Source organism: Thunnus maccoyii, chromosome 21 (assembly GCF_910596095.1).
Source record: "Thunnus maccoyii chromosome 21, fThuMac1.1, whole genome shotgun sequence".
Taxonomy (NCBI): Eukaryota; Metazoa; Chordata; class Actinopteri; order Scombriformes; family Scombridae; genus Thunnus; species Thunnus maccoyii.
The window spans coordinates 228,118-254,215 of NC_056553.1; the positions used below are offsets into that span (position 1 = coordinate 228,118).

The window sequence follows — 26,098 nt, forward strand, 5'->3', positions numbered from 1 at the left end:
TTTCTCTCTCTTTCTCTCTCTCTCTCTCTCGCTCTCTCTCTCTCGTACTCTCTCGCTCTCTCTCTCTCGTACTCTCTCTCTCTCGCTCTCTCTCTCTTTCTATCTGCCCCCCGCCCCCTCCCTAAGCACATGCGCAGTACGTGCTCGGTATTTCCGTGTTGCGGAGCTGTCAGCAGTGTGTGCGGTGCGGCGGATCACCGACACGGTAAGTTCTGTTGGACCGGCTCGGTACCGGCGGCTCTCTCCGGTCCTCCGGCTCTCCTCAGCGGCTCTCCGCTGCAGCTGAAGCCGCTGTGAGGGGCTCGGAGCCCGGCGGGGAGAGCTGCGGAGCCCGGCGGGTTCCTGATGAAAGTCTTTGGATCAGACAGGAAGCCCGCACTCCGCTCAGGCCTTCACAATAAACTGATGCAGAGAATCGATTAGTGATTGTTTTTCTGTCAGTACAGTGAGACAGTAAATAAAACTATCCGACAGGTTTAGTAATCAATAAAGTCTTCAGCTGTGTTCACACTCAAAAACAATAAGTAAATAAATAAGCAGCTGTGCCTGTTGAAGATAAATAACATGTTTTATCAGGAAAGATCATGTGATCAATATCCATACAGTAACAACATGTGAGCTGAGCGGACAGCAGGTGGCGCTCTCAGCTCATTAAACTGCGCTGACGTCACTTCAACAAGTCGTCACACCTGTGGGGGGGCGGGTACACTTTCACTCTACAGGGGGATGTGTGTGCGTTTCCTGCGGGTCAGATCGATTTATTGATGGTTGTATTGATGGTTTGGATGAAGAACTCAGTGTCTAACTGCAGTTTATCAGTTCAACAGAAGACTGGATCAGGTGTCATCATGATGTCATTGTCACGTCAGAGTCACTCAGATTATTTCATCGCCACTCTGATTGGTGTCTCTGTCGTCACATCAACATGTTGTCATGGCAACGTCATGTCTCTCTCTCTCTCTCTCTCTCTCTCTGTGCAGGTGTGTCTGAAGACTGACTGGCTTACTGGTTTGACGATCGGTGACCTGATAAGTCCCTGATTGGTCCATGATTGGCTCGACACACACTCTCATGGTGTGACACACACACACACACACACACAGACACACACACACACACACAGACACACACACACTGCAGTCCATGATGACATCACGAGGGGACAAACAGCAGAACAAGATGTAGAAAAGTGTACACAGTGTAGGAACCCAGAACGTGATCAGTTCCTGACACATTACATCATCAGATCAATAATTAATATTAAGACATAAATCAGGTGGTCTGATAGGAAGAGGGGGGAGGAGAGAGACAGAGAGATGATGGAGGCGGCGGGGGGAGAGCAGGTCACAGTGCAGGTGCCCCTCCTGTTGATCTGTGTCCAGCTTGCTGTAAGCAGCAACACATTGGTGAGAGCAGGGAAGCAGGCGCATGGCGGCGCAAGCTGGGCGCCGACCCACAAACACCAGCAGCATGTATACCGTATATATGCATACTATATATATGTGTACTGTATATATGTATACTGTATATATGTGTACTGTATATATGTATACTGTATATATGCATACTCTATATATGTGTACTGTATATATTTATACTGTATACTGTATATATGCATACTATATATATGTATACCGTATATATGCATACTATATATATGTGTACTGTATATATGTATACTGTATATATGTGTACTGTATATTTGTATACTGTATATATGCATACTCTATATATGTGTACTGTATATATTTATACTGTATACTGTATATATGCATACTATATATATGTGTACTGTATATATGTATACTGTATATATGTGTACTGTATATATGTATACTGTATATATGCATACTATATATATGTATACTGTATATATTTATACTGTATACTGTATATATGCATACTATATATGTATACCGTATATATGCATACTATATATGTATACTGTATATATGTATACTGTATATATGCATACTGTATATATTTATACTGTATATATGCATACTATATATGTATACTGTATATATTTATACTGTATACTGTATATATGCATACTATATATATGTATACTGTATATATGCATACTATATATGTATACTGTATATATGTACTGTATATATGCATACTGTATATATTTATACTGTATATATGCATACTATATATATGTATACTGTATATATTTATACTGTATACTGTATATATGCATACTATATATGTATACTGTATATATGCATACTATATATATGTATACCGTATATATGCATACTATATATGTATACTGTATATATGTATACTGTATATATGCATACTATATATGTATACTGTATATATGCATACTGTATATATTTATACTGTATATCTGTATATATTTATACTGTATATCTGTATATATGTATACTGTATATATGTGTACTGTATATATGTATACTGTATATATATATACTGTATCTACATGAATATTCGAATAGTGATTCTGCCTTTCTAATACCAAAACAAAGCTCCAAAGTTTCCAACTATTAGGTACAACCCGCCATTCACTCTGAAAGATGCAGTTTATAACCTGTGTGTACGTGTTCAGGTGTGTAACTGTTCAGGTGTGTTTCTGTTCAGGTGTGTAACTGTTCAGGTGTGTTTCTGTTCAGGTGTGTAACTGTTCAGGTGTGTTTCTGTTCAGGTGTGTTTCTGTTCAGGTGTGTATCTGTTCAGGTGTGTATCTGTTCAGGTGTGTAACTGTTCAGGTGTGTATCTGTTCAGGTGTGTAACTGTTCAGGTGTGTTTCTGTTCAGGTGTGTTTCTGTTCAGGTGTGTTTCTGTTCAGGTGTGTTTCAGTTCAGGTGTGTAACTGTTCAGGTGTGTTTCTGTTCAGGTGTGTAACTGTTCAGGTGTGTATCTGTTCAGGTGTGTAACTGTTCAGGTGTGTTTCTGTTCAGGTGTGTTTCTGTTCAGGTGTGTTTCTGTTCAGGTGTGTTTCAGTTCAGGTGTGTAACTGTTCAGGTGTGTTTCTGTTCAGGTGTGTTTCAGTTCAGGTGTGTAACTGTTCAGGTGTGTATCTGTTCAGGTGTGTAACTGTTCAGGTGTGTTTCTGTTCAGGTGTGTTTCTGTTCAGGTGTGTTTCTGTTCAGGTGTGTTTCAGTTCAGGTGTGTATCTGTTCAGGTGTGTAACTGTTCAGGTGTGTTTCTGTTCAGGTGTGTTTCTGTTCAGGTGTGTTTCTGTTCAGGTGTGTTTCTGTTCAGGTGTGTTTCTGTTCAGGTGTGTTTCTGTTCAGGTGTGTTTCAGTTCAGGTGTGTAACTGTTCAGGTGTGTATCTGTTCAGGTGTGTAACTGTTCAGGTGTCTTTCTGTTCAGGTGTGTTTCTGTTCAGGTGTGTATCTGTTCAGGTGTGTATCTGTTCAGGTGTGTAACTGTTCAGGTGTCTTTCAGTTCACGTGTGTAACTGTTCAGGTGTGTATCTGTTCAGGTGTGTAACTGTTCAGGTGTCTTTCTGTTCAGGTGTGTTTCTGTTCAGGTGTGTATCTGTTCAGGTGTGTATCTGTTCAGGTGTGTATCTGTTCAGGTGTGTAACTGTTCAGGTGTGTTTCTGTTCAGGTGTGTAACTGTTCAGGTGTCTTTCTGTTCAGGTGTGTTTCTGTTCAGGTGTGTAACTGTTCAGGTGTGTATGTGTTCAGGTGTGTTTCTGTTCAGGTGTGTAACTGTTCAGGTGTGTTTCTGTTCAGGTGTGTTTCTGTTCAGGTGTGTTTCTGTTCAGGTGTGTATGTGTTCAGGTGTGTTTCTGTTCAGGTGTGTAACTGTTCAGGTGTGTTTCTGTTCAGGTGTGTTTCTGTTCAGGTGTGTATCTGTTCAGGTGTGTTTCTGTTCAGGTGTCTAACTATTCAGGTGTGTAACTGTTCAGGTGTGTAACTGTTCAGGTGTGTTTCTGTTCAGGTGTGTAACTGTTCAGGTGTGTTTCTGTTCAGGTGTGTTTCTGTTCAGGTGTGTAACTGTTCAGGTGTGTTTCTGTTCAGGTGTGTATCTGTTCAGGTGTCTTTCTGTTCAGGTGTGTAACTGTTCAGGTGTGTAACTGTTCAGGTGTGTTTCTGTTCAGGTGTGTTTCTGTTCAGGTGTGTATCTGTTCAGGTGTGTAGTTGTTCAGGTGTGTAACTGTTCAGGTGTGTTTCTGTTCAGGTGTGTTTCTGTTCAGGTGTGTATCTGTTCAGGTGTGTAGTTGTTCAGGTGTGTTTCTGTTCAGGTGTGTTTCTGTTCATGTGTGTATCTGTTCAGGTGTGTTTCTGTTCAGGTGTGTTTCTGTTCAGGTGTGTATCTGTTCAGGTGTGTAGTTGTTCAGGTGTGTATCTGTTCAGGTGTGTATCTGTTCAGGTGTGTTTCTGTTCAGGTGTGTTTCAGTTCACGTGTGTAACTGTTCAGATGTGTAACTGTTCAGGTGTGTTTCTGTTCAGGTGTGTTTCTGTTCAGGTGTGTAACTGTTCAGATGTGTAACTGTTCAGGTGTGTATCTGTTCAGGTGTGTTTCTGTTCAGGTGTGTTTCTGTTCAGGTGTGTTTCTGTTCAGGTGTGTATCTGTTCAGGTGTGTAGTTGTTCAGGTGTGTTTCTGTTCAGGTGTGTTTCTGTTCAGGTGTGTATCTGTTCAGGTGTGTAGTTGTTCAGGTGTGTTTCTGTTCAGGTGTGTAACTGTTCAGGTGTGTAACTGTTCAGGTGTGTTTCTGTTCAGGTGTGTTTCTGTTCAGGTGTGTTTCTGTTCAGGTGTGTATCTGTTCAGGTGTGTTTCTGTTCAGGTGTCTAACTATTCAGGTGTGTAACTGTTCAGGTGTGTTTCTGTTCAGGTGTGTAACTGTTCAGGTGTGTAACTGTTCAGGTGTGTTTCTGTTCAGGTGTGTAACTGTTCAGGTGTGTATCTGTTCAGGTGTGTATCTGTTCAGGTGTGTTTCTGTTCAGGTGTGTATCTGTTCAGGTGTGTATCTGTTCATGTGTGTATCTGTTCAGGTGTGTTTCTGTTCAGGTGTCTAACTGTTCAGGTGTGTTTCTGTTCAGGTGTGTAACTGTTCAGGTGTGTTTCTGTTCAGGTGTGTATCTGTTCAGGTGTGTTTCTGTTCAGGTGTGTATCTGTTCAGGTGTGTATCTGTTCATGTGTGTATCTGTTCAGGTGTGTTTCTGTTCAGGTGTCTAACTGTTCAGGTGTGTTTCTGTTCAGGTGTGTAACTGTTCAGGTGTGTATCTGTTCAGGTGTGTATCTGTTCAGGTGTGTATCTGTTCAGGTGTGTAACTGTTCAGGTGTGTATCTGTTCAGGTGTGTATCTGTTCAGGTGTGTAACTGTTCAGGTGTGTATCTGTTCAGGTGTGTATCTGTTCAGGTGTGTATCTGTTCAGGTGTGTTTCTGTTCAGGTGTGTTTCTGTTCAGGTGTGTATCTGTTCAGGTGTGTAACTGTTCAGGTGTGTATCTGTTCAGGTGTGTAACTGTTCAGGTGTGTTTCTGTTCAGGTGTGTATCTGTTCAGGTGTGTTTCTGTTCAGGTGTCTAACTGTTCAGGTGTGTTTCTGTTCAGGTGTCTAACTGTTCAGGTGTGTTTCTGTTCAGGTGTCTAACTGTTCAGGTGTGTTTCTGTTCAGGTGTGTATCTGTTCAGGTGTGTATCTGTTCAGGTGTGTTTATGTTCAGGTGTGTAACTGTTCAGGTGTGTATCTGTTCAGGTGTGTATCTGTTCAGGTGTGTTTATGTTCAGGTGTGTATCTGTTCAGGTGTGTTTCTGTTCAGGTGTGTATCTGTTCAGGTGTGTATCTGTTCAGGTGTGTTTATGTTCAGGTGTGTAACTGTTCAGGTGTGTTTCTGTTCAGGTGTGTTTCTGTTCAGGTGTGTATCTGTTCAGGTGTGTATCTGTTCAGGTGTGTTTCAGTTCAGGTGTGTATCTGTTCAGGTGTGTACCTGTTCAGGTGTGTACCTGTTCAGGTGTGTACCTGTTCAGGTGTGTTTCAGTTCAGGTGTGTATCTGTTCAGGTGTGTACCTCCTGACATCAATGTGGTTCCACATCTACAGAAACACAAGAACATTTTCATCATCACCTGAACCCGACAAAAAACAACTGTCAGTGGCTGTGTTCAAAATTGCATATTAACGTACTGCTTACTAAACACTGTCAGTATGTACGTAGTACTGCTTACTAAACACTGTCAGTATGTACGTAGTACTGCTTACTAAACACTGTCAGTATGTACGTAGTACTGCTTACTAAACACTGTCAGTATGTACGTAGTACTGCTTACTAAACACTGTCAGTATGTACGTAGTACTGCTTACTAAACACTGTCAGTATGTACGTAGTACTGCTTACTAAACACTGTCAGTATGTACGTAGTACTGCATACAAAACACTGTCAGTATGTACGTAGTACTGCTTACTAAACACTGTCAGTATGTACGTAGTACTGCTTACTAAACACTGTCAGTATGTACGTAGTACTGCTTACTAAACACTGTCAGTATGTACGTAGTACTGCTTACTAAACACTGTCAGTATGTACGTAGTACTGCTTACTAAACACTGTCAGTATGTACGTAGTACTGCTTACTAAACACTGTCAGTATGTACGTAGTACTGCTTACTAAACACTGTCAGTATGTACGTAGTACTGCTTACTAAACACTGTCAGTATGTACGTAGTACTGCTTACTAAATAGTCTTCCATTAGCAGTAGAATGTTCATAGTAAACAGTCATGTGACTGCATCACTCGCCTGAAAAATATTAAAACTTAATAAAGTGACTTATTAAGAGCTTTTAGCCTGGCTCAAAATGTCCACCATTGCGCAATCTGAAGAGACGCAATGCATTGTGGGGTGGTTGAATATGTCCAGGAAGCTGATGCAACATACTCAGAAATTCTTGCAAATCTCCATTCGAGTATTTCTCATGTACACAAAATCCACACAGCTGGAACGTAATACACACTTAATACACACTCACACTTCAATGAAGAGAAAACAGCCAGTGTTTCTAAACTACAGCTCCCATCATGCTCTGTGTGTGTGTGTTGTCATGGTATCAGTCTGTCTGCTTTGACTCATTCAGGCTGCCGTACCATCATTTGTTTATTTCCTGTCTGAACAGAAAAGAGCCAAAGAAGAAGCACAGAAGATGAAGAACAAAGTCAGCAGCACTCAAGGTCAGACACACACACACACACACACACACACACACACACACACACACACACACATAGACACACACACACACACACACACACACACACACACACACACACCTGCAGCAGGTAGGTGAGCTGTTTGCAGTACCTGCTGTGTTTCTAACTGATCCAAGTATCTACACAACTTGTTGTGTCGACCTGTTTTTGTGGAAGAATATCATCGCTAACAAAGCCTGTGTGTGTGTGTGTGCATATGTGTGTGTGTGCATGTGTGCGTGTGTGTGTGTGTGTGTGTGTGCATGTGTGCGTGTGTGCATGTGTGTGTGCGTGTGTGTGTGCGTGTGTGTGTTCAGTGAGTGTAAGGAGACGCTCCTGGTCCTGGCAGAACTACCTGAACTTGCAGAGAGCTGAAGCTGCTCCTCTGTCACTGTTTACACAGGTAACACACACACACACACACACACACACACACACATACACACACACACACATACACAGCTGTCTCTCTGACCTGTCTGTCTCTCAGTCCCAGTGTGTTCCCAGTAGGAGAACTGGTTTTAAAGTTGGGATGAAGCTGGAGGGCGTCGACCCGCTGCATCCCTCCATGTTCTGTGTGCTGACTGTCGCCGAGGTAACACACACACACACACACACACACACACACACACATATGCACACACACACACACACATATGCACACACACACACACACACATGCACACACACACACACACACAGTCTGGGAAGAAAGCTCTGACAGGTTGAAAGCACTTACTAGATACTAAAGGACATGAGAGTGAGAGAAGAATAGAAGCTTCTTTCTTTCATTTCATACAAAAACATTAAGAAATGAAGTCGTCAGAAGAAATTACAAGTTGAATTTTGAGGAAGCATGTAGGGAAATGGAGAAATCTGATTGGTTACAACTTCGATCTAATTATGATGTTGACAACAAATAGAGACTAATTAAGGCTCAGTTGAACAAAGTAGAGGACGAGTCTGTATGAATCAGTTAAATATAACGTCTCCTTGTGTTACAAAAGGAAAATGGAAGAACAGAATAATCTTGTGAGAAAGGCAATAAGAAGTAAAAACCCAGACGTACAACAGGAGTATCGCAGTTAGAAACTCTGAGAATGAGAACACGATATTTAAGAAAGATAAACGAGGACAATCTAAACCAAAGGTTATGGAATTATATAAACTAGAAGACAAACATTAAAACAACAGAAGGAGATTTATATACCAATCAGAATAATATTAACTCCCCAAAAACAAACAAAGCTATTGAAATATTGGCAGAATACTTCAGCAGTGTACTTGTTAACAAACCTGGAGGACACATACCTGAAAATTTTTTTTTAAATATCTGCAACGTCTAACACCTGGTGTAACTCAGCATGTATACATCACCAGGGCCAGACATCATACATCACAGATACATCCTGGTTTGAAGAATCAGTTTCACCCTGCGGATGGAAAGGGGCCAAAATCATTAGCAGGCCAGTTAGTGTGACATCTGCAGTGTGTGAGACAGTGGAAATCTAATCAGAACATTGTTGACCATCTGAACTCAAACAGACTGTTTAGCAATAAGCAGAATTCATTTATATCTGGAAGACTGATGACGCTCCAGCCTCTCGGGATCTTGATAAGCGGTCAGAGGACAGTCAGTTGGTTGCATATATGTGAACTTCCAAACTAACCCAATGGCGTACAAATAACACAGGTTCACACTTTAAAAATATGTGCAATGTGAGGACTGCATTTTTAACCTTTTCGCATGTCATTTAATGCCGTCGGTCAGATTTAGATACCAAACGCTGTTGGTAAGGTGTCAGAGGAACCATCATGCTGGATGTGATTCTCTGTTAAAATGTTCTGACAGATAAAGTTCTGATGTGGTCTCAAACAGTTTAATCACTTAAACAATCAATACATGAGCTCAGGATACAGACACAACACCAGGTGAGTCACCTGTCTGTCTCTCTGCCAGGTGATTGGCTGCCGGCTCCGTCTCCATATCGACGGTTATTCAGAGTGCTATGACTTCTGGGTAAACGGTGACTCAGCGGACATCCGACCGACAGGCTGGTGTCACGACAACAACCACAAGCTCCATCCACCCAAAGGTAGCCACGCCCCCTCACAGGTAACCACTGTTAAACTGACACAGGTGACCTCACTACCTGTCTGTCTCTCTCTGCAGGTCACAGTGAGACAGATTTTGATTGGCAGCTTTATCTTCAGTCCACCAGCTCTCAGGCTGCTCCCCCGACGCTGTTCACCTGTCGCACTGCCGTCAGTACACCTGTCTGTCTGTTCACTTGTCTGTCAGTACACCTGTCTGTCTGTTCACTTGTCTGTCAGTACACCTGTCTGTTCACTTGTCTGTCAGTACACCTGTCTGTCTGTTCACTTGTCTGTCAGTACACCTGTTCATTGCCATCAGTAGCCAAGTCAGTTTTATTTATACAGCACCAAATCATAACAAAAGTTATCTCAGGGCACTTTCACGTAAAGCAGGTCTAGACCGAACTCTTTAATTTACAGAGACAAAACATTCCTCCATAAGCAGCAAAAACTCCCCTCAAGCAGAACCGGACTCTAGGTGGACGCCATCCGCCTCGACCGGTTGGGTTGAGAGTGAGGGAGAAACACAGAAAAGCATAATAACAACAATGATAACAATAACAACAATTATAGAAATATGACTAATAATAACAGCAGGTGTAGGCATGAAGCAGGACCATGGAACTAACCCTGATCCAAAGGAACCTCTAAGGTGAGAAAGCACAAAAAAACAAAGCTAGTAACATGCATTACTGGGACATGAAGTCATACAGATGGAGAGGAGGAGGAGGAGAGAGGAGCTCAGTGCATCATGGGAAGTCCCCCAGCAGTCTAGGCCTATAGCAGCATAACTAAGGGCTGATCCAAGGCGAGCCTGGTCGGCCCTAACTATAAGCTTTATCAAAAAGGAAAGTTTGAAGCCTACTCTTAAACATAGAGAGGGTGTCTGCCCCCCCCCACTAGGGATGGGAATTGTTAAGATTTTATTGATACCAAAGCCATTATCGGCTTATCGGTCCAATTCTTCCCCTTACCGATAAGTTCCCTTATCGATTCCTGATCAATTTTCTGTGTGGAAAAAAGGAGACCTACACAGCGTTTCATGCCTTGCATGCTGATGATTATATGAAACATAACTGGTAGATAAGATAAATGGTCCACAAACAAAAGTTAATTGTGTTAATTAATGAATTAATTAATGTGAAAGCATCTTACAGTCTCCTGCCTGTATGAGAATAACAAACTGAGGGGAGGAGGAGGAGGAGGAGGACTGCTCCTCTGTGTTATTAACATCATGTCTCCAGCAGTGAGCAGCCTCTCTGCTCCTCTGTGTTATTAACGTCATGTCTCCAGCAGTGAGCAGCCTCTCTGCTCCTCTGTGTTATTAACATCATGTCTCCAGCAGTGAGCAGCCTCTCTGCTCCTCTGTGTTATTAACATCATGTCTCCAGCAGTGAGCAGCCTCTCTGCTCCTCTGTGTTATTAACATCATGTCTCCAGCAGTGAGCAGCCTCTCTGCTGCTCCGTGTTATTAACATCATGTCTCCAGCAGTGAGCAGCCTCTCTGCTCTGCTGTGTTATTAACATCATGTCTCCAGCAGTGAGCAGCCTCTCTGCTCCACTGTGTTATTAACATCATGTCTCCAGCAGTGAGCAGCCTCTCTGCTCCTCTGTGTTATTAACATCATGTCTCCAGCAGTGAGCAGCCTCTCTGCTCCACTGTGTTATTAACATCATGTCTCCAGCAGTGAGCAGTCTCTGCTGCTCCGTCGGCTCCGGGGAAAAAACATCGCTGTCCAACACGCTGAGCAGCCGCAGGGTTTCTGAGGTGAAACAGACTGAGCACCGAGTTATTTTCTTCTAATTTTCTGTTTTCTTTTCTTTTTCTCACCTCAGAGTCGGTTTAGGTTGTTTAATGCAGCATTGTGCGTTATTTAGCCGGTCTCATTTGTCACTGCTGATCGCTGCTCTGCTCTGCTAACGTTAGTCTCTGAGCGATGGCGTAGAAAGTTCACAATATACTTCACCCCGGCCCCAAACTGGATGATGGTTCCATGGGAGAGGAGCCTGATAGCTGAAGGCTCTGTTAAAGTGACTGGGAGGACTGGATTCATTTAGGCTGACATATTCTTCATGACACAGCCAGGTTTCAGTGAGACACAATAAATCAAACTAATACAGCTTTAGATCACAGAGATCTAATGTTTATGAGTCCACATTTAATTCTCCTATTTTGTTGTACTACTGCAGTGTTGGTGATAATTTCTATTAGATTTTTATGAATGAATCCTCTTTTGTTTACTTTAGATTTAAGTGATTTAAGTGGTCGAGGGACAGACGCGGTCTCTATGTGGTTTTGGGGACAGACGCGGTCTCTATGTGGTTTTGGGGACAGACGCGGTCTCTATGTGGTTTTGGGGGACAGACGCGGTCTCTATGTGGTTTTGGGGACAGACGCGGTCTCTATGTGGTTTTGGGGGACAGACGCGGTCTCTATGTGGTTTTGGGGACAGACGCGGTCTCTATGTGGTTTTGGGGACAGACGCCGTCTCTATGTGGTTTTGGGGACAGACGCCGTCTCTATATGGTTTTGGGGACAGACGCCGTCTCTATGTGGTTTTGGGGACAGACGCGGTCTCTATGTGGTTTTGGGGACAGACGCGGTCTCTATGTGGTTTTGGGGACAGACGCGGTCTCTATGTGGTTTTGGGGACAGATGCCGTCTCTATATGGTTTTGGGGACAGACGCCGTCTCTATGCGGTTTTGGGGACAGACGCGGTCTCTATGTGGTTTTGGGGACAGACGCGGTCTCTATGTGGTTTTGGGGACAGATGCCGTCTCTATATGGTTTTGGGGACAGACGCCGTCTCTATGCGGTTTTGGGGACAGACGCCGTCTCTATGCGGTTTTGGGGACAGACGCCGTCTCTATGCGGTTTTGGGGACAGATGCAGTCTCTATGTGGTTTTGGGGACAGACGCAGTCTCTATGTGGTTTTGGGGACAGACGTGGTCTCTATGTGGTTTTGGGGACAGATGCAGTCTCTATGTGGTTTTGGGGACAGACAGTCTCTATGTGGTTTTGGGGACAGATGCAGTCTCTATGTGGTTTTGGGGACAGACACAGTCTCTATGTGGTTTTGGGGACAGACGTGGTCTCTATGTGGTTTTGGGGACAGATGCAGTCTCTATGTGGTTTTGGGGACAGACAGTCTCTATGTGGTTTTGGGGACAGATGCAGTCTCTATGTGGTTTTGGGGACAGACGTGGTCTCTATGTGGTTTTGGGGACAGACGTGGTCTCTATGTGGTTTTGGGGACAGACGCAGTCTCTATGTGGTTTTGGGGACAGACAGTCTCTATGTGGTTTTGGGGGACAGACGTGGTCTCTATGTGGTTTTGGGGACAGACGTGGTCTCTATGTGGTTTTGGGTGGGTAACTGCTCTAATGGAGGTGCAGAGAAGCGTGTAGGACTGCAGCTCTGCCTCCTGGTCTCAACTCTGGGTTGTCATGGTTTTGGTCTACTAATAAACTCAGCCATATTTCTAGATATGAGAGCAGCTCCATCCAGAGTGGGATGTATGCCGTCTCTCCTAACCAGACCAGGTCTTCCCCAGAAAGTCTGCCAGTTATCTATGAAGCCCACATCGTTTGCTGGACCTCGACAGCCAGCGTAGGGCCCAGAGAAAACTACAGTGTCTGTCTGTCTATCTGTCTGTCTGTCTGTCTGTTCACCTGTCTGTCTATCTGTCTGTCTGTCTGTCTGTCTGTCTGTCTGTCTGTCTGTCTGTCTGTCTGTCTGTCTGTTCACCTGTCTGTCTATCTGTCTGTCTGTCTGTCTGTCTGTCTGTCTGTCTATCTGTCTGTCTGTCTGTCTGTTCACCTGTCTGTCTGTTCACCTGTCTGTCTATCTGTCTGTCTGTTCACCTGTCTGTCTGTCTGTCTGTCTGTTCACCTGTCTGTCTGTCTGTCTGTCTGTTCACCTGTCTGTCTATCTGTCTGTCTGTCTGTCTGTCTGTCTGTCTGTCTGTCTGTCTGTCTGTTCACCTGTCTGTCTGTCTGTCTGTCTGTCTGTCTGTCTGTCTGTCTGTTCACCTGTCTGTCTATCTGTCTGTCTGTTCACCTGTCTGTCTATCTGTCTGTCTGTCTGTCTGTTCACCTGTCTGTCTATCTGTCTGTCTGTCTGTCTGTCTATCTGTCTGTCTGTCTGTCTGTCTGTCTGTCTGTCTGTTCACCTGTCTGTCTATCTGTCTGTCTGTCTGTCTGTCTGTCTGTCTGTCTGTCTGTCTGTCTGTCTGTTCACCTGTCTGTCTGTTCACCTGTCTGTCTATCTGTCTGTCTGTTCACCTGTCTGTCTGTCTGTCTGTCTGTTCACCTGTCTGTCTGTCTGTCTGTCTGTTCACCTGTCTGTCTGTCTGTCTGTCTGTCTGTCTGTTCACCTGTCTGTCTGTCTGTCTGTCTGTTCACCTGTCTGTCTATCTGTCTGTCTGTCTGTCTGTTCACCTGTCTGTCTGTTCACCTGTCTATCTGTTCACCTGTCTATCTCTCAGGACTGTGGGTTCAGTGTTGGGATGAAACTGGAGGCCGTCGACAGGAAGAATCCCGGACTCGTCTGTGTCGCCTCCGTCGCTGATGTCATCGATGACCGCTTCCTGGTCCACTTCGACAACTGGGATGACACCTACGACTACTGGTGACACAGACCGCTGACAGATACTACTAGCAGTAGCAGTAGTAGTAGTACCAGAAGTAGTAGTACAAAAGTAGTGGTAGTAGTAGAAGCCTCACTAGTAGTTGTAGTAGTAGCAGAAGTGACGGTAGTATTAATAGCAGTAGTAGTAGTATCAGTATCAGTAGTATCAGTAGTACTAGTACCACAGTACAGTGACTTTGCAGTATATGATGTAGTAGTAGTATCAGTAGTAGTACCACAGTACAGTGATTTTGCAGTATATGATGCAGTAGTGGTATCAGTATTAGTACCACAGTACAGTGATTTTGCAGTATATGATGTAGTAGTAGTATCAGTATTAGTACCACAGTACAGTGATTTTGCAGTATATGATGCAGTAGTATTATCAGTATTAGTACCACAGTACAGTGATTTTGCAGTATATGATGCAGTAGTATCAGTAGTAGTACCACAGTACAGTGATTTTGCAGTATATGATGCAGTAGTGGTATCAGTAGTAGTACCACAGTACAGTGATTTTGCAGTACATGATGCAGTAGTATCAGTAGTAGTACCACAGTACAGTGATTTTGCAGTATATGATGCAGTAGTAGTATCAGTAGTAGTACCACAGTACAGTGATTTTGCAGTACATGATGCAGTAGTATCAGTAGTAGTACCACAGTACAGTGATTTTGCAGTATATGATGCAGTAGTGGTGTTGACCAGCAGGTGGAGCTGCATCAGTTTCTTGAGAGATTTTATATTGATCAGATTTGTATTGATCGCATGTTGTTAAATAGCTCTGTGTCTGTATCAGTGTGTATCACTGATGTATTGATAGTTGTATTGATTGATCAGGTGTGACAGCAGCAGTCCGTACATCCATCCTGTGGGCTGGTGTGAAGAACAGGGACGACCTCTGACTGCTCCACAGGGTACACACATATATACTACACATACTTACATGTACTTACATATACTTAGATATACATACATATACTTACATTAACGTACAGGTACTTACATTAAAGGTATAGTATGCAGGATTTATCGGTTGGTGTTTGTAAACACATAGCGTTTAAAGTTGGCCCCTCCTCCCCAGCTGAGAGAGAGCAGCGGTGGTTGAGTGAGCTAGAGAGTGAATGGAGAGAGCGAGCAGTGCTGGCAAGGAACAAAGCCGTGAATCAGAGAAATAAAATTATATTTTCTGATTGTTTCACGGTGGTTACGTTATGAGGCACAAATAAACATACCCACAATTCCACACAACCCTGTGGGAACGTGCTGCATGCAGAGCTTCATCCTGTCATGACACAGAGACCAAGAGCAGAGCGGAGCAGAGAAACGGAAACAGCCATGTAACCTGGTCGCTATGCCACGAATCCCGACACCCTGCGCTGTTATTGGCTGGAGGCGACACACCCGCTGCCCAAAGGTCAACGCCCAGAAACGTCCTGAACACAGCAAAATAATATGAAAATCCAGGCAGAGTCTCTGCACACACTTCTAGTGGGTCATTAGTGATGAGTGAGAGGGATCACTTTGTATGAGTCTATACATTGTTTTTAGAAAATCCTGCATAGTATACCTTTAACTTACATGCCCTTTCATGTACTTACATATTTATCAGTATTCACAGTACTATGAGGGCGTTTATTTCAGTAATCAATACCTTTGTCTTTCAGGTCATCCTAACCCAGAGAACTTCCTCTGGGATGAGTACCTGCAGGAGACTGGTTCCACTGCTGCTCCCAGTTCAGCATTTAACCTGGTGAGGAGGAGAGGAGATAGAGGAGGAGGAGAGGAAGAGAGAAGGAGGCGAGAAGGAGAGGAGAAGATGAGGTAGAAGAGGAAGAGAGGAGATAAGGAAGGAGGAGAGGAAGAGAGGAGATAGAGAAGGAGGAGAGGAAGAGAGGAGGAGGAGAGGAAGAGAGAAGGAGGCGAGAAGGAGAGGAGGAGATGAGGTAGAAGAGGAAGAGAGGAGATAAGGAAGGAGGAGAGGAAGAGAGGAGGAGGAGAGGAAGAGAGAAGGAGGCGAGAAGGAGAGGAGGAGATGAGGTAGAAGAGGAAGAGAGGAGATAAGGAAGGAGGAGAGGAAGAGAGGAGATAGAGAAGGAAAGAAGGAGGTAGAGAAGGAAAGGAGGAGGTAGAGAAGGAAAGGAGGAGGTAGAGAAGCTGTCACATGGCTGTAAACTATGATTGACAGCATTCAGGTCCAATCAGAAAGCTGCATGTGATGACTGATGACAGATGCCTTGCCTCTGTCCAATCAGAGAGCTCCACATGGTTTCCAAGTCAACCAGAGGCTGGAGGCAGTCGACAGGAGAAACCCCATGTTGATCCGCGTCGCCACGGTAACAGACACAGAAGACTACAGGGTGAAGGTACTGTCTACCTGTCTGTCTACCTGTCTGTCTACCTGTCTGTCTACCTGTCTGTCTGTCTTGTCACCGTGGTAGCGACTTGTCAATCACAATGTAGCCCCGCCCTAAAGCAGACGCTGCTTCATCGTCTGTTTTACTCTAAATGGGACCAGAATTGACTAAACATCATGCTGCACTGAAGAAGACTTGAAACTAGTGATTGAGACCATAAACTCACCAGGAAAGTGTTTACTGAGGTAATAAACCCAGTGAGCAGTCAGAGACTTCTATACAATCAGACCTCTTATTGCAGCCGGTGGCGTCGCCCCCTGCTGGCCGTTAGAGAGAACGCAGCTTTAAAGCACTTCAGCATCGGCTTCCTGTTTCAGACCCGGAGCTTCCTGCTTGGGTCCAAGCAACGAAGGTTATTATTTTTATTTTTATTGTTGTTGTTGTTGTTATTATTATTATTATTACCATTGTTGTGCCCTAAAAGTATCTGGGTCTCAGAAACAGCTACAGTTCCCAAACTTGGCAGATCGGTTGGGAATCTCAGCCACTATATATATTTAACCTTTGAACCGTAAGTCTCACAAACAAAATTCTTGTTTTAGATTCTGTGTGTCCAGCGACATCTATCCCATTTGCACAGAGACAGATTTTCCACCAGTTTGAATTTTGTCTGTTTTTCGCTGCTACTCCTACAAATTTTGAGCAATCATCACCAGATGTGGTGCACAGCATATCTGGACCAAGCCGGGAAAAAAGTAGTTTTTCGGATGTTTGATATTCCATACTGTTTTGAAATTATACATTTTAAACTTGTCTTTAAGTTCAATTTCACATAAATGCTCATAAATCAAATTCAGCTTAAAGGGACCTATTACGCTTTTCCTTATTTTCAGACATATATATGATGTCACAGTGTTGGATGTTTCTGTTAGAAGTGGTTGACATGTCAAATAAAGAGGTGAAATGTAGCAGAGAGCAGCAGCTCTACTCTGAACGGATCGACATCGACTGGTGACATGTCGTCTGCTCCTCGCCGAGCCGCGACGCCATCACACAGTAGTTTACCTGTTGGAGGTGTGCTGGTCGTCTGCAGCTCTTCATCAAACATCATCATCACTGTGGCTGTTTCTGCTTGTACTCTTCCTCCCTGCGTTATTTATCACTGATCCATTCAACAGAGCTCCAAACACAGACGCCAGTGTAACTTCCTGTCACATGACTCTAATCTCTTTTCCCAATAAAGCACTTAAACATTCATGGTAAATAACATAAAGGCAGTGTAACAAATACATCTGAGAATGTGAACTTCACACAGGAAACACGCAGTGTCGGGCTCATTTACACGTCAACCATTAACTTCATAGTTACTGCATTAAAACATTTAAAACCCTTCTGATAACAGCAGCATTAGTCTTCACCCACAATCTGGTGCAGTGTGTTGTAAGTATATCTAATGTTTTTTTATGAGTTAAATAAATAAATAAACTTAAATTTCTGTAAAAACAAACATGTTGAAATGCTGCGATGTCTGATGGTCACCAGGAAGCCGTCTAGTGTTTCACACACGGTGCGGCTGTTCACCAGAGCTCGGTGTAGTTTGGCCTACAGTCACCTGGAAAAAGTATTTTAATTATTTTTGTGGCATTAATAATGTTGTGAAATAATTGTATTGAAGTCCTGCATTGAAAACGTATGTAACAGTAAACATGTTTAGATATCATCAGATAAACGGAGACAAGTTTACCGCTGAACATTTACCGCTTATCTCATAAACAGACACGAACTCATTCTGCCAACATTTAACATGATTCAGTATTAATTTTAGCTCAATGTAAAGTAAATAAACATGATGTTTCACAGATAACGATGAAGTTTACACGTTTTTATATCATCAGTGACGCACTGCTACTATTTATGTCGATCAGCTGACCTCTGTCGTCTTTCTTTGTTGTTGTTTATGTTGTCCTTAACCACAGCGTTGTCACAACAGTAAACATGTCTGGTCAGGTTCAGGCAAAGTGATCGCACCTCCGCTCTAAACGAGAAGCAGAATTACAAAAAGATGCATATTTGTGTGTGTGTGCACGTGTGCAGGTGCATTATGACGGCTGGTCGCAGCAGTTTGATGTCTGGTGTGACGCCGACCTCTGTGACCTTCATCCTGTTGGTTGGTGTCAGCGTACAGGACACCCGCTGGAACCCCCCCCAGGTCAGACAGACAGGTCGCAGAGAGAGACAGGTCAGAGAGAGACACGTCATAAAGTATCACAATCATTCGTTGTGATGTTAAGTCTTTATTTAACTCTGAATATGACCTCTGACCTCTGACCTCTATGTGTGAGACAGATTCCCCCCCCCTCTCCTCCCCCTCTCAGGGTGTTTGTCCCACCGCCGGCTGCAGAGGAGTCGGACACATCAAGGGAGCCAAATACACTGGACACCACAGGTACACACCTGCCGAGTCATGTTTCTACCTGCTGAGTCATGTTTCTACCTGCTGAGTCATGTTTCTACCTGCCGAGTCATGTTCTGTTTGCTGAGTCATGTTTCTACCTGTTGAGTCATGTTCTGTTTGCTGAGTCATGTTTCTACCTGTTGAGTCATGTCTGTACCTGCTGAGTCATGTTTCTACCTGTTGAGTCATGTCTGTACCTGCTGAGTCATGTTTTTACCTGTTGAGTCATGTTTCTACCTGTTGAGTCATGTTCTGTTTGCTGAGTCATGTTTCTACCTGCTGAGTCATGTTTCTACCTGCCGAGTCATGTTTCTACCTGCTGAGTCATGTTTCTACCTGCTGAGTCATGTTTCTACCTGCCGAGTCATGTTCTGTTTGCTGAGTCATGTTTCTACCTGTTGAGTCATGTTCTGTTTGCTGAGTCATGTTTCTACCTGTTGAGTCATGTCTGTACCTGCTGAGTCATGTTTCTACCTGTTGAGTCATGTCTGTACCTGCTGAGTCATGTTTTTACCTGTTGAGTCATGTTTCTACCTGTTGAGTCATGTTCTGTTTGCTGAGTCATGTTTCTACCTGCTGAGTCATGTTTCTACCTGTTGAGTCATGTTCTGTTTGCTGAGTCATGTTTCTACCTGCTGAGTCATGTTCTGTTTGCTGAGTCATGTTTCTACCTGTTGAGTCATGTCTGTACCTGCTGAGTCATGTTTTTACCTGCTGAGTCATGTTCTGTTTGCTGAGTCATGTTTCTACCTGCTGAGTCATGTCTGTACCTGCTGAGTCATGTTTTTACCTGCTGAGTCATGTTTTTACCTGCCGAGTCATGTCTGTACCTGCTGAGTCATGTTTTTACCTGCTGAGTCATGTCTGTACCTGCTGAGTCATGTTTTTACCTGCTGAGTCATGTTTTTACCTGCCGAGTCATGTCTGTACCTGCTGAGTCATGTTTTTACCTGCCGAGTCATGTCTGTACCTGCTGAGTCATGTTTCTACCTGCTGAGTCATGTTTTTACCTGCTGAGTCATGTCTGTACCTGCTGAGTCATGTTTTTACCTGCTGAGTCATGTTTCTACCTGCTGAGTCATGTTTCTACCTGCCGAGTCATGTCTGTACCTGCTGAGTCATGTTTTTACCTGCCGAGTCATGTCTGTACCTGCTGAGTCATGTTTTTACCTGCTGAGTCATGTCTGTACCTGCTGAGTCATGTTTTTACCTGCCGAGTCATGTCTGTACCTGCTGAGTCATGTTTTTACCTGCCGAGTCATGTCTGTACCTGCTGAGTCATGTTTTTACCTGCTGAGTCATGTTTCTACCTGCTGAGTCATGTTTCTACCTGCTGAGTCATGTTTCTTCTCCTCTGTCTCTCAGTGCCTTTGGCTGTCCATACTCGGACATTAACATGCGTAAAGAGGTGGTGCTTCCTGATAGGCTGGGAGGAGAGAGAGTCATCACCCTTGTACCCGTCACCTTGCATCACCATGGCAACCAGTCAGACAGGTAAGCTGCAGTTCTGTATGCGTCTCCCTCTTTGCCTGTTTATGTACCGTCACTCTCTCTCTCTGTGTCGGACAGGAGAGGCGTTCAGGTGAAGACGGAGTCCAGAGGTGAGACTCTGCTGCTGCCTCTGGGGAAGAGAAGAAGACTGACGGACAGGTGAGACTGACAGACAGAAAATCATCTTCCACTTCCTGTTTATGTTTGAATATCTGCTGAGTAAAGTGTGCAGGTGAAGAAGGAGCTCTGATTGGCTGCAATCAGGGGTCAAACTGTGTTTGATTCCTGGAGGTTCAAGCTCTCAGCCATTAAACCTGATCTTCTTCAAAAATCAATTGATCCAATCTTCATCTGTCCTGCTCAGCTGATATATTTATAGAATGAGTGTCATGTAAAGTGTGTGTGGGTGTTTGTTGTGAGTAGATTATCTCTGGGTGTTATATAAACCTGGATTATATAACACAGACTCACACTCACACCTTCACCAGCTGTCACTTTAAACTGATGAACACATGAATGCATCAATAATTATAATGCAATAAATAATATTCAATATTCTGTACTTTTACTTTTGGTACTTAAAATATATTTTGATGCTAATACTTTTAATTGAGTAAAATTTTGACTGACTTTTGAATGACTGACTTCCTCCTCTCCTCTGGCTCCGCCCCACAGACTGTCCCAGCCAACCAAATTCCTCCGTGTGAAACAGGAAGAGGAGGGGCTTAACCTCCGGGCCCTTGGCCCAGGTACGGTGTGTTTCCATAGAAACCAGAGTCATAAGATGGTGTTTGTTATATACTGTGTCAGTTTTTACAGATGAAACTGTGAGCTGTGGTTGCTAAGGGCTTTGGGGTGTTCACTATGGTGTTGCTATGTGGTTGCTAAGGAGTATGGGGGTGTTTACTCAGGCAGAAAGTGCAAAGAGACAGGAAATGTGCAGACAGACACACAACAACATGGTTTAAGGTTCACTTACTATATGTTCTGGAGCTTTTGAGCAAACTTCCAGACGTGTTGACATGTTTTGAATGCACACAGTTGTTTGCTGTTGCCGTCTCAGCTGATGATGGTCAACCGTGTCCTGCTGTGTAACCATGGCAACCACAGACACCACAGCAGGCTGATTTTACTGAACAATTCATCTCTTCATCAATCAACCAAAACATCAGTTTAATTATCAAGTCTGGATCAGTAAACAGGTGTATTAAACTGCAGGTAACTATAGCAACAGAATTGATGCTTCAGTTAACTGACAAACACACACAGCATCCTCCCTCTCTCCTCCTCAATGTGTTGCCATGGAAACAGTAGGCAGATGAAGTGACTGTTTCCATGGAAACAGCTCACCATGGTGACTGAAGTGTTGGTTATGGACTGGCTCTGTTCACTGCAGCTCTCAGCTCTTCTCACTGATCATTGATCAGGTGACTGATCAGGAGACAGTGGTCACATGATGCCTGTCTTTGAGACGGATACTCTGTTGGCCCTGCTTCAGGAAAGCAGAAAAATCTGAGAAGCTGTAAATAAACAATATCTTGTATTTGTTCTTGAAAAATTACTCTAGCAATTAAATGATTATCAAACAGAAAACTGTCCACCTGTGTTCATTGAGGTGTTGTCAGTTGTTCATTGAGGTGTTGTCTGGTGTTCATTGAGGTGTTGTCAGTTGTTCACTGAGGTGTTGTCAGTTGTTCACTGAGGTGTTGTCAGGTGTTCACTGAGGTGTTGTCAGGTGTTCACTGAGGTGTTGTCAGTTGTTCACTGAGGTGTTGTCAGGTGTTCATTGAGGTGTTGTCAGGTGTTCACTGAGGTGTTGTCAGGTGTTCACTGAGGTGTTGTCAGGTGTTCACTGAGGTGTTGTCAGGTGTTCATTGAGGTGTTGTCTGGTGTTCACTGAGGTGTTGTCAGGTGTTCATTGAGGTGTTGTCAGGTGTTCATTGAGGTGTTGTCAGGTGTTCATTGAGGTGTTGTCAGGTGTTCATTGAGGTGTTGTCAGATGTTCACTGAGGTGTTGTCAGGTGTTCATTGAGGTGTTGTCAGGTGTTCACTGAGGTGTTGTCAGGTGTTCACTGAGGTGTTGTCAGATGTTCATTGAGGTGTTGTCAGGTGTTCACTGAGGTGTTGTCAGGTGTTCATTGAGGTGTTGTCAGGTGTTCATTGAGGTGTTGTCAGGTGTTCACTGAGGTGTTGTCAGGTGTTCACTGAGGTGTTGTCAGATGTTCATTGAGGTGTTGTCAGGTGTTCACTGAGGTGTTGTCTGGTGTTCACTGAGGTGTTGTCAGGTGTTCACTGAGGTGTTGTCAGGTGTTCACTGAGGTGTTGTCAGATGTTCATTGAGGTGTTGTCAGGTGTTCACTGAGGTGTTGTCTGGTGTTCACTGAGGTGTTGTCAGGTGTTCACTGAGGTGTTGTCTGGTGTTCACTGAGGTGTTGTCAGGTGTTCATTGAGGTGTTGTCAGGTGTTCACTGAGGTGTTGTCTGGTGTTCACTGAGGTGTTGTCAGGTGTTCATTGAGGTGTTGTCAGGTGTTCACTGAGGTGTCTTGTCCTGACTCACCTGCTTGGACCTGGACTTGTCTGAAGGTGTTCCCCTGTCTCTCACCTGTCTGTTTCTCCTGCTGCTACAGAGTCCAGCCTGCAGGCTGTCCTCCACCAGTCTGTCTTCCTGTCGGCCATGTCAGCACAGCCGGGCCGTGACCTGTCGCTCTGCCTGGAGCAACACCGCAAACTGCTGCCAGGGGTCGCCGGAGTTCACGCTGACACCGTCCAGCACTGGAGCGTCCAGCAGGTCAGTATGACAGGTCAGAGTGAGTCAGTCGGTTTCTGCGGCTGTCTCTCTCTATGGTTGCTATGGTGACAGTGTTGCAACATCAGTATACTGGAGGTTGACTAAAACATACCTGTCTGTCTGTTTGTCTTTCTCTTTGATCTGTCTGTCTCTCTGAAGGTATCAGAGTTCGTCGAGTCTCTTCCTGGCTGTGAGGAACAGGCCAAACAGTTCAAAGACGAGGTGAGTAGATCAATCAGCTGCTGTAGATTTAATTATATCAGATTTGACACAGCTGTGATCTGATTGGCTCCTGCCTCTGTCTGTCTAGCAAATCGATGGGAGGGCCTTCCTCCTGCTCACCCAACGGGACATCGTCAGGATCATGTCAATCAAACTTGGCCCTGCCCTCAAGATTTACAACTCCATCCTGATGTTCAAACACACCGAAGACAGGAGCCAATCACACACAGCGGATGGGAGCCAATCACATGTTCAAGACAGGAGCCAATCACATGTTCAAGACAGGAGCCAATCACATGCCGGGGATGGGAGCCAATCACACGCTGATGACAGGAGCCAATCACACGCTCAGGACAGGAGCCAGTCACACGCCGATGACAGGAGCCAATCACACGCTCAGGACAGGAGCCAATCACACATTCAGGACAGGAGCCAATCACAGGCTGAGGACATCCACATCTGACACCTGCACTCAGGATTTGGCTAATCCAGAACCACCTGATTATAAGCCCCTCCCCCTCATATATGTGGGAGGGATTGAATTTTCCATCCACTCATCAGTCAAACTTAGATTTGTGATGTCACAACAGTAATCTCAGGTGTTTCCTTCAAATCTTTCCTCAAATCTATTTTTTCTGCAAGTCAGTTTAAAATATGAAATGAAACATTGTGTTCACCAAAGAAAAACTAACTTCCGACTCCTGCATCTTATAATTACACAAAAAGATCTCGTCATTTTATAACTAATAAAAGTTCTCAGAAGTATGGAAACATTTCTTATGACTGTGAGGAAGGTCCTGAAATAAATCTCAAAATTGTAAAAAGAATGTTACAATTGTGAGAAAAAATCTCATGTTTGGCGTAAAAAGTAGTCACAAGATTTTATAATGACAACGAAAAGCCTAGAAGTCTAAAAGACTCATGTTAACAGAAATGATAATGAAAAGATCCCATAACTGCGATAAAAAGCCTCTTGATTACGAAAAAAAACTTTTATGATTACAAGAAAGTTTCACAATTATTTGAAAAGATCTCAACTGTGATAAAGTCTCATGATACAGGAAAAGGTTCATGAGTACAAAAAAGTTTGTTTGCAAAAAAAAGTTTCACGATTACAAGAAAGTTTCACAATTATGAGAAAGTTTCACAATTATGAGAAAGTTTCACAATTACCTGAAAAGATCTTACAACTGCGATAAAAGTCTCATAATACGTACAAATCATCAGCTGTACTTTGTGTTTAATACTAATTAGCAAATGTTAGCATGCTAACATTAGCTAGGATGGTGAACATGGTAAACTGTAGCATGTTAGCATGCTGATGTTAGCGTGTAGCTTGTTTCAGCTGTTTTTTTAATGAAAGTAAGGGCTCCTAAATAAACACAGTAAACAGTTGATGACATCACACCGTAGCTCGGCCCCCCGCTGACATCACTTCCTGCTGAACTGTCTCTGCTCCTCTCAGGATTTTTGAAAGTCACTTCCTGTTACCGTCTTGTCACACCTGGTCTGCTGTGATTGGTGTGATGTCAGAGTTTATATTTATCTGCAGTTGTCTATAGATTTCTATTTTACGCTTTATATATAAATATATAGATTTGTATTTCTGTGTATCCTGTCAGGAAGCCCCTCCCCCATGTGATCTTACAGCGGGCGGGGCTGCACACGCTCAGTTTCTACAAGTTCCCTCAGGTTGCCGTGGTAACAACTCATGATATTTATATTCAGTCTTTCTTTGCTGTTTCTGTCAGTATTTGATGAGATCAATAAAGTTTGTGATCTGTCTGCCAGTAGTTCATTGGCTGTCTTTAAGCAGGTGAGTTACCTGGACACAGACGTGATAATGTTTATACCTGCACATACAGAGTGTCAGCAGGGACAAACTGATGACTGAACAAATTATTCAGATGCCGCAGTGCTGCACTGCCTCTGTCTCCTAGCAACAGCAACATCCCAGAATCTGCATCGTCCACTGCTGCTCAGAGGCATGAGGAGGATTTCCTTTGAGTTTTACCTCCTTTATTAATATTTATAAGTCACTGCAGCTCAGAGTTCAAACTAACAACGGTTTAAACAAAGATTAGAACACAGCAGAGATGTTACAGAGTGGAGCGTCTTCCCTCACAGAGCGTCTTTGGTTGAGTACAGACAGAAAGGAGCATTTTCTCTCTCAGAGGATCTTTGTGTTTCCAGTGAATAAAACCTTCCGGAGTGAAACATCTGATCAGGATCATGCTCAAACACTCCTGTCACTTTTTGTAGAATTTAAAATCTTATTTTTAAGAAATGGTGATGGTGTCCATCCCAGCAAAGTAGGTTCTCACTTCATGCTAAATAATACCTCCACCTGTTTTGCCCCCTGATACTCCACTGTGGTTCTACTCAGGTAACTGCATCTCTGGTTAACTGTACATCCTACCACCTCCTGCCTCCACATCCCCATCATATCTAACTCAGCATTGCCCCTCCCAGTTTGCACACAGTGACCTTCTGTTTCCCTTTATAATCTCACAGACAATCTGAATAGCACCTTGCTCAAAACACTTGACTCTGTTGCTCCTCTTACAACCAGAAAATGTACTGGGATTAAATCAGTGCCATGGTTTGATGACACTCCTGCACTCAAACAGATGTGTAGAAAGCTTGAGAGCGGGTGGCGTGTAACAAAACAAGAGAGTTATTGCCTTGCCCAGCATATTTCTATCACCTGATTAAAATGAATAAAAATAATCCACGGTTTCTATCCCTGACAATAGCTTTTCATTCAAGGCTGACGAAATTCTTCACAAATAGGATTGACTCAATCAGAGATCAGGTCACTGGTCCACAGTCCTCTCAGACTGATGGCTGTGAACTCTCCAGTACTTTGATGGATGCAGGCCAAC

General features: G+C 43.7%; 1 protein-coding gene across 1 annotated transcript; it reads left to right on the forward strand.

Annotated features, from left to right (window-relative positions):
• Positions 1 to 143: 143 nt before the first annotated feature.
• On the forward strand, positions 144 to 24,303 carry LOC121888289 (lethal(3)malignant brain tumor-like protein 4). The gene is made up of 19 exons (XM_042399720.1): positions 144 to 205; positions 981 to 1,074; positions 7,098 to 7,152; positions 7,488 to 7,573; positions 7,661 to 7,765; positions 9,131 to 9,266; positions 9,344 to 9,435; positions 13,757 to 13,899; positions 14,740 to 14,816; positions 15,567 to 15,652; positions 16,155 to 16,265; positions 18,351 to 18,495; positions 18,603 to 18,702; positions 20,077 to 20,205; positions 20,281 to 20,361; positions 20,878 to 20,951; positions 22,831 to 22,991; positions 23,151 to 23,213; positions 23,302 to 24,303. Exons 2-19 carry the CDS (start codon positions 1,048 to 1,050, stop codon positions 23,674 to 23,676), a joined length of 2,046 nt encoding a protein of 681 aa, XP_042255654.1. The 5' UTR covers positions 144 to 205; positions 981 to 1,047; the 3' UTR covers positions 23,677 to 24,303.
• Positions 24,304 to 26,098: the final 1,795 nt, after the last annotated feature.

What these genes read in the sequence shown, in the direction of transcription:
- LOC121888289 (XM_042399720.1), top strand. Translation starts at nt 1,048, where the DNA reads ATGATTGGCTCGACACACACTCTCATG. An exon ending in TGTTCACCTGTCGCACTGCC is followed by an intron (nt 9,436 to 13,756) that starts GTCAGTACACCT and finishes TCTATCTCTCAG; the next exon opens with GACTGTGGGTTCAGTGTTGG. An exon ending in CATGGCAACCAGTCAGACAG is followed by an intron (nt 20,206 to 20,280) that starts GTAAGCTGCAGT and finishes TGTGTCGGACAG; the next exon opens with GAGAGGCGTTCAGGTGAAGA.